Here is an 8,263-nt window from a genome sequence, read left to right as displayed (position 1 = left end):
TTCCCCTGCCCCAGGGTGTGGGACCTGTCCCTTTCATTTCTTCTTTTTTTTTTCCCATCCTACCCAGTTATATTGGGATCTTTGCAGTCCTTTCTGGTATCCAAGGTTGTTTGCTGGTGTTCAGCTGGTTCTCTGTGGGAATTATTGCATCTTTTGGTGTATTGCTGATGCATCTGTGGAGAGGGATGCTTTCCACGTCCTTCTACTTCGCCACCATCTTTCTTCCAGGCCATGAAATGGTTCTTAATGATGCATTTCCTTTTTGTTTTCTTTTCCTTTGTATTTAGTGTAGTTTCACGGGCTCACAGGGTGCCCACGCAGAGGCCCCGCACCCCACACCTCAGAACAGTGTTCCTGACGCAAAATGATGGAGCAGACTCAACTCAGCAGGCTGTGTGCAGAAGCACCAGGAAAGACACCTCATCTTGAGACAGACTGGATGTATAAATTAGTTTTACCTGGATATTTCCCCAATCGAATATAATCTTCCCAACAAAATAATATAGAGAGCCTTACTCTATTAAATGAAATATTCTGAATAACAATTGACTGTGACCCTAGTCACCTATGTAAACACCAAGCCTCTTGTAGCCTGGCTTCAGGGACCATTCATTCCACCTGTTTAAGGTTTCCTATTCCTCAGTTGTGAACTGGGTTCCAATTTTGAGTGTATTCCACTACCAGTTTCTCTTTTTAAACAGTTGGGTTGACTTTAGTTAACATTTTTCCTTCCCTTAACTAGCACTATAAATAAAAACTTGGCTTTACTTTATTTTAGATAAACATACAATAGTGATACTCTAATTGACCTGTGAAACACAAATGCCCCCTACACTGGCTAAACCACAAAGCTAAATTTGAATATTCTTCTATGCTTTTTTCAAGTGTTTCCTTTTACACGTTCCCATGTCCCTGAGCTCTGAAGGGCTGGCATTAGGTACTTTTTTATTTCCACTCTGTCTCCTCCCACCTCATCCACTCCCTCCTCCCCCACCACACCCACACCCACACAATTAGGCTGTTTTTTCTTCCTCTTGAAAACACCACTTCTTTTGTGACCTCTGTAAAGCTTCTATATTTCCCAATTATTTCCTCCAAAATAAAGTCACCGCTCTTAAGGTGGTGGAAAAAGTAACCATTCCTCAAATTTTCCATACATTAGATCTATAATTGTTATTTTAAGAATCCAAGGTTATAAAGAAGTCAATTTGGGGGGAACACAAAACAAACTCAAATTACTCCACAAATTGCCAAACACTGCATTTTGCTTGACACTGATGGCAGTAATCCTGTTTTTTTTAAAAGTAAGCAGTATCAGTAATACTATAGAAATCAGCATAATTATAAATAAAAAGCTCAATTATGTGGGGGCAAATGAGAGCAACTGACATAAATCTGAGGCAAAAAAATCTAATTAAGCAAGAAAATGTCCTAAGGAAAAAAGTAAATAAAAATCAAATGAGAAAAGACAAAGAAATGGAAAGAAAAGACCACTTAAGGATTATAAAAGTTAAATTTATTCACGATGCTACATTTATTGCATTCCCTTAGAAAAATGGAGACTATTTATGTACCCAATTTGCACATATAAAACTTTATACAAATTATGTGTAGCACATAAAGGCCTCTGGTACAGCTAAAATCCTGACACTACAATTTGGGTAATCCTGCTTCAGGGTCTCCAGTTTATCAAGTCTGTCCATAGAAAATAAAAACTGGAATTATAGTCTGTCTTGCTGCTCACACTTAGAAATTATTTTAAATATAATAAAATAAAATTTTCAATTACTCTAAAACCCAAAAAAGGTAAAGTGGAAGGGGATACATTTTGTTACCAATTTCAATTTAACAGTATGACAAATTCACACCTTATTTTGGCTGGGTCTTTTTAAAAAAGAAAAAAATCACCTAGTTTTGACATCATCTTTCTAAGTTGTGGCTGCTTCAGAAGGCAATTTGTCAAAAATATTTACCAAACAATTAAAAAAAATAATAATAATATTCCTTTTACAAAATGGTACAATAACACCTTAAGGAACCAGAAAATACTAAATGTCTTTGGCTATACAACTAAAAGGCCATTCTTCCAAACAGAATAGGGCATGTTCACCTCAGAACCAACTACAGAAACAGAAAGCATAACAGAAATATGCATAGAATTTAATGAGAATTTGTCTTGCCTTTTTTTTCCCATTCTACCCATATAATAAGCAAGGAGAATGCAATTTACATAATCTTCCCAGATGAGACTCAATAGCACTACAAAGATACCCAAACTTCTGCAAAGGCAAAGTGAATTAAAACAATTACACAACTAAGTGAAGACTGAAGGGACAAATGTTATTTGCAATTTTGTTTTTTAACTTGTTTGCTTCCTTTTAAGCCTTACAAGTGTAGAAATTATAGATGATAAACAAAAAGTCACAAGCCTCACAAATGGAACTATAATAGAAAAATAAATCAAATGAAACATTTATTAATAAATGAAGCCTATTTTATTACTTCAAGTGTTAATGATAAAAAAATTTCAGCACAGCTGTTGCATTTAAAAAAGTGAAACTACATACTATGTTTCTAGCTTGGTAAACAGATGAACCTGATGTCTTTGAATGACATAACAATTGAGCATTGTACAGTACATCTTATGAAGACCCGTAAATTAAAGAACTACTGGTTTAAAGTTAGTGATTATGAAACAAATATGTATTCATAGTTTCAGCTTCTTTTTTCTTCCTCGGCCGTCAGGTGCTCCATCCATTTTACGTTTCTGTGTCTACAAACAAACAGAAGGATTATCTTCACCACAAGAGTAATACTAACATGAAGCATATTGGAAGACACATGATAGCACTTTATTAATAACCACCACTTGGTAACAGCTATTAATTTTCTTAACCAGAATAACCTTAATTCCCCAAATAATCTTATCTACATATTTTACGAACACAAATATTTCAACGCTAATAATGAAGTAAGGAATTCACAATTAGCAACAGTATATCAATAACACCAAAGAAATGTATAGCATGCCCTCTTACCAAAAGAAAGCAGTAATGAGAAATACTGTGTGAGGTTATATAAATACCAGACTTTCCAGATATGTTCATTTACTCATGACTTTATAAATTATTATTAAATAACAGAATGACTTTTTTTCTTATAATTTTTGCCTTTACATTGCTAAAACAGAAAAGGTTGTAAAGGCCACTGCTTTCCTAATATTTCTGTAGATATGGTAAGATTGTAACTTGTATTCTCATCATCAAGGGTAGGCTTTTGGCATTCACAAGACAAACCTCCCCTTATTCTCACAAATCCCCATATTGTGAACTACCATCATAACATGATTTCCCCCACACAATGCAAGTTTAATTTATACTTTTTAAGCAATTGAAGGCCATACTATTTACCAAAAAAAGACTAACACATCAGTGATAGCCAAGTAATGTTCAAATTCTTGAAAAAGTTAAGTTCCCCAGGAAAATAATTACATTTTCATGAGCACTTACTGAAGGTTTTGGTCCTCTTTTCTTTTTCTCTGCCTTCTCCTTTTCTTCTAGTTCCATGTTTTCTCTTTCAATCAAGGTAATTAAGGTGTTACACCTCCTCTGAAGCTCCTGAGTTACAAACATAAACTTACCATCTATAAGTTTTTATGATTATAATCTCAAAACCATAGGTATGTTTTAATAGTGTAATATCACTTATACACCCTCAATAGATAAAATTTTAAAAAGCAAAAGGAACTAATAATTTTCATACACAATCCATGCTAGAAGGATGAAAAAGGTATCTGTAAATTTTTCACTTCATTACTTAAGGCCATACTGTTGTGTATTCTCCATAAATCCTCCTTTCACTTAGGAACTGAAGCAGTGAAAATGAACATCACTCAGTATATGCAATACTGCTGCTTAGTGTCCATGCCTGTGAACTGTCATCTACATGCAAACCTTAAAATTAACAGTGCACATATTTGAGGGTCAAAAATCAACTAAAACTTTAATAAGAGGTATAATTTTTCCCTTAAAGGCATTACAACTAGAACTGTGGTAGTCAATGTACCACCTGCCATCTTTCCCAGTTTGGGAAAAATAGTCATAGAAATCTGTGATGAGTTTTACCTCATCTCTCTCTAGCAATCTATACAGGCTCCAGAAAGGATTTTAAATTATAGTGTAGAAATAGTAAATAACTCTTAAGAAAATAGGAGTCCATTTGTATCATTGCTGGCTACTTACTGAGTAAAACTGGTTTTTTCCTTGTCATAAGTGGCATCACTACACAACCAAAACAAAATCATTTGAAATATTACTGTATAGGACACAACCATATAAGGTTTGGAAATATTTGCAATAGTGTATATAGAAAGAAAGTAACTACATCAAAGTTCTTCATTTCCTTTAACAGGTACACTGAGACACACATGCCAGAATGTTACAGATGTGCTATGGTATGGATCTTCTTGGCTTTTAGACAAGGATTATGCCTCAGTTGTTTATCACAAGGGACCATATGCATATTATCATCTTGTAACGTGTACCTTAACATGAAACACAGTTTTAGACCATGGTATTGTACCAGTAAATCAATGTGATACTGCATCTTGTTTCACTCACTACAAAAATCACTCCTATTAACTACATACATTGCTGCTACTTTAAAAGGCATAATATAGAGCTTACAGCAATGTGTCTATAACATGTCTGAATGTGTCTCCTCTATATACAATGCATTTAACAGTGCAACATTTCCCAAATGAGGGTTTCATAAAACAGTAGCCTCTGTTGATGTTTATTAAAAAAAACTTTTCAGTGGTCAAACATTTAAAAGACTATACACTATCCCCCATCCTGAAGAGTGACAATGCATTTTAAATACACTGAGGGAAATCTTACTATAAAGTGGTTTAAACTTTGCTATCCCAGTACATCTCAAAATTAAGACTACAGAACTTTCTTGGCATTATCATCATCCTGAAGAACACAATATGAAGCTAAAAACTCAAAGGTACTAAAATACAGTAAGTCAGACAGAGAAAGAGAAATATATGATATAGATGGAATCCAAAAATCATGATACAAATAAACTTATTTACAAAACAGAAACAGGCTCACAGACTTTGAGAATGAACTTTCAGTTACCATGGGGGAAGGAGGTATATTAGGGAGGTATATTAGGGAGTTTGGGATTGACAAGTACACACTGCTCTATTTAAAATATGTAACTAATAAGGACCTACTGTACAGCACAGTAGGTCAATATTATGTAACAACCCAAATGGGAAAAGAATTTGAAAAAGACCAGATACGTGTATATGTATAACTGAACCACTTTGCTGTGCACCAGAAACTAACACAACATTGTTAATCAACTATACTCCAATATAAAATTAAAAATTAGATAAGAATATGTTAAGATAAGAGCAATTCATTAAAGCTGAACTTTTCTGAATTCTAATTTTAGGTCATTAGAAATGGAACTTGCTGATCAGAAACAGCTTGATATTGGGAATAAAAAAAAACCTAGCATTAAATCAGTACAGTGTTTTACTACATTAAGGTCTTCTGAAATAACTCAAACAGCATTCTGATGGGCAAATGCAAAGAGTGCAAGTCCTTTATAGAAATGTGTTCATTTATAAAACTAGAAGTCAAATTTTAAATTGTGACTACCACATTCAGAAGTTAAAACTTTTGCTGACATTTCCTCCTACTTAAAATCTGATCAAAATTCACATAAAAAGCTAGTCCTATTATATATAGCGACGGTAAAAGATGTGCTATTAAACAATGGAAAAAATAAACTTTGTTAAGTTACCTATGACATTAGGTTTTTAATTGCGGATGTGAATTGCTTCTTAAGGAACTGATTTGACCTATGATACAAACAATATTGTAACAAAAGTCTACTTCAAAGATACAGCTGAACCACAATTTTCCCTTAATAAAATAAAAAAAGTTACCGTAATGAATATTAAATAATCTACTTCCTCTGAACTGTTTGCTACATTACACAAAAAGGCCCCCAGTACTCACCATTGCAGTTCTGGACTTTAGAAACCAGTCAAATCTGAACTGAGGAGAGTTGCGAATACACTGTCGCAATTCATCATAAACATTTTCTTTGTCAAATCCAAGCTTGTGAAGCATACAGATCAGAAAACGATCCTCTTCTTCAGTATAGTTTTTTCCTTTGTTAGTACCATAAGATATTCTCAGCTGATGAAAAGGTGCTTTGTACCGTCCAATCTATGAAAATCAGATTTTATATTATATAAAATGCAAATCCTATACAATCTATATTTCAAACTCAGCTTTAGTAAAGTTAGCTATAAATGCTATGTTTCACATCAATTTTCTATCCAAAGCACCTCAATTACATTATGATCTTTGTCCTGAAACAAATTCAGTCTCTATTATCCTAAAAAGAAATACAGACTCAGACTTTCTGACACTATGCAGCAAAGAGCTAATCACAGTGACTCTGACCCAGATCTATCAACTGAAATAAATACTGAGGTAAACTCTGTTGAGAATACCTATGATGTTGGAATGTTGCCCTTTGAAGAAACTTTTAATTTTAAATCATTTTCCTTCTTAAAAGTTACTTTAACTCTCATATTTACTGATAGGAGTTATTTTACTACCATATTTATTAATATTCAAAGTACCTTCGTGTCAAGTGCTTTTTTGATACTAATTCTTCTTTGAATTCTTGCCTCTCCCCTTTCAATCTGAGCCATAATCTTCTCTATGTCCTGCAGCTCATTGCATCTTTCCCAGAACACAGCTGTAAGAATAAAAGTTGGGCAGATGGAATACGTGGAGGAAAGGAAGAAATATAAATTCCTATTGTAAATGCTCTATTTTATTTGCTAAGAATTAAGAAATGTTTCCATTCCCCCACATCTAATATTGTCACATAATTATTTCTCAGCTTCCTTAACTGTTAAAAAAAAAAAAAAAAAAAAAGGTAAGATGAACTAGATGATTTAAGTAAGTGTCCCCCAACTCTTAATTCTCTGCTATTCTGAAATTCTCAGCAGACTCATCACAACTACATATATCCACCTGACAATCCAACTGACTTCAGGAAACACAGGAACACATAATACTTGAAAAATTATGAAAAGCAATGAAATAAAAACAAAAGCACAATTATTCAGTGACCTATTCTTGTTTTCTTATTTTCTTGGCTATAGCTAGTTAACCAGGGTAAAAAAAAGTTAATGATGCCATTTTAAAGAAGGGGAGATTTTCTAACTCAATTTTTAAAAACAACAAAACAAGGCACTTAAGTTGTGGTGAAATTTAGCTTATCAAAACATTATTCAGAGTAAGAAAATTTGAACTTTCCAAGAGCCCTCCAGAAGCCTGAGAATATTCTTATACCTATTAAAATAGGAGAATTACCTGAGTATTCAATGACTTCTTCTGGAGTTTTTCCTTCTACTTCTCTTGCTATATTTTCAATATCATCACGACCCCATTTCTCATTAGCTTTGATAAACTGGTTAAAATCTCTCTTATTCCAATTGGTAAATCCCTTTAAAGCAATGAAAATATATAATCACACCACAGTGAACTTGGGAAAAAAGTTATTAAACTTTACCAATACTGCTAAGTATTACAGAAAATTTTCAGTTGCTCTTTTCTTTTTAAGTGCTTTTGAAGTGGTATTTTTTCATGTACACAGATGAGCACTTTTAGCAATAGATCATATGTTGCTTAGATAGCCAAGAATTGAATCTGAGTGGAAGAATAAAGAATGCTGCACAAAAGGATGACATTTTCGCTGAGCTTTCAAGGAGCAGAAGTTTGCCAGGAGGAATGAACACAGACTAAAGAGCAAAGAAATAAACCAAGTGGGAAAATAGAAGGAAAATAAAGCTTTAAAGGTAGGTTAAGGCCAGATTCTGAAAGGCCTTGATTGAACCTTAAAGGATGTTAAAAAGTACCAAGCAGAGATTTGTCATTGAGAATAACTTAGTAGCAATGCAAAAGATTCACAGGAAAGGGAAGATGGGAACACTGGGAGAAAGGTGATCAAAAGGATACCCATTCAACCAAGGCTGGTGCAAATCTATAATCTTCTCTACTACCTCAACAACTAATGATGATCGAATTGTAGCATGTACCCATATGCCCATGCTTTATCACCTCCAATTATTCCATTTTTGAAAGCAGAAACTTGTACTTCCCTTATATACCCTAATACAACCTAACACAGTACCTTACAAAACAATGGTTACTAAGTTTTG

General features: G+C 33.7%; 1 protein-coding gene across 1 annotated transcript in view; it reads right to left on the bottom strand.

Moving 5' to 3' along the window:
- Positions 1–1,502: 1,502 nt before the first annotated feature.
- SMARCA5 (SWI/SNF related, matrix associated, actin dependent regulator of chromatin, subfamily a, member 5) overlaps positions 1,503–8,263 on the bottom strand; it is a 45,074-nt gene continuing 38,313 nt past the window's right edge. Inside the window, exons 20-24 of the mRNA XM_057727558.1 lie at positions 7,416–7,548; positions 6,674–6,792; positions 6,039–6,251; positions 3,510–3,617; positions 1,503–2,773 (exon numbers count right to left, since the gene is read on the bottom strand). Coding sequence (XP_057583541.1) covers positions 2,708–2,773; positions 3,510–3,617; positions 6,039–6,251; positions 6,674–6,792; positions 7,416–7,548 — 639 coding nt within the window. The 3' untranslated portion in view covers positions 1,503–2,707. The remainder of the gene's footprint in view (positions 2,774–3,509; positions 3,618–6,038; positions 6,252–6,673; positions 6,793–7,415; positions 7,549–8,263) is intronic.

Source organism: Hippopotamus amphibius, chromosome 3, assembly GCF_030028045.1.
Source record: "Hippopotamus amphibius kiboko isolate mHipAmp2 chromosome 3, mHipAmp2.hap2, whole genome shotgun sequence".
Classification (NCBI taxonomy): domain Eukaryota; kingdom Metazoa; phylum Chordata; class Mammalia; order Artiodactyla; family Hippopotamidae; genus Hippopotamus; species Hippopotamus amphibius.
This window is presented reverse-complemented; position numbering and strand designations above follow the sequence as displayed.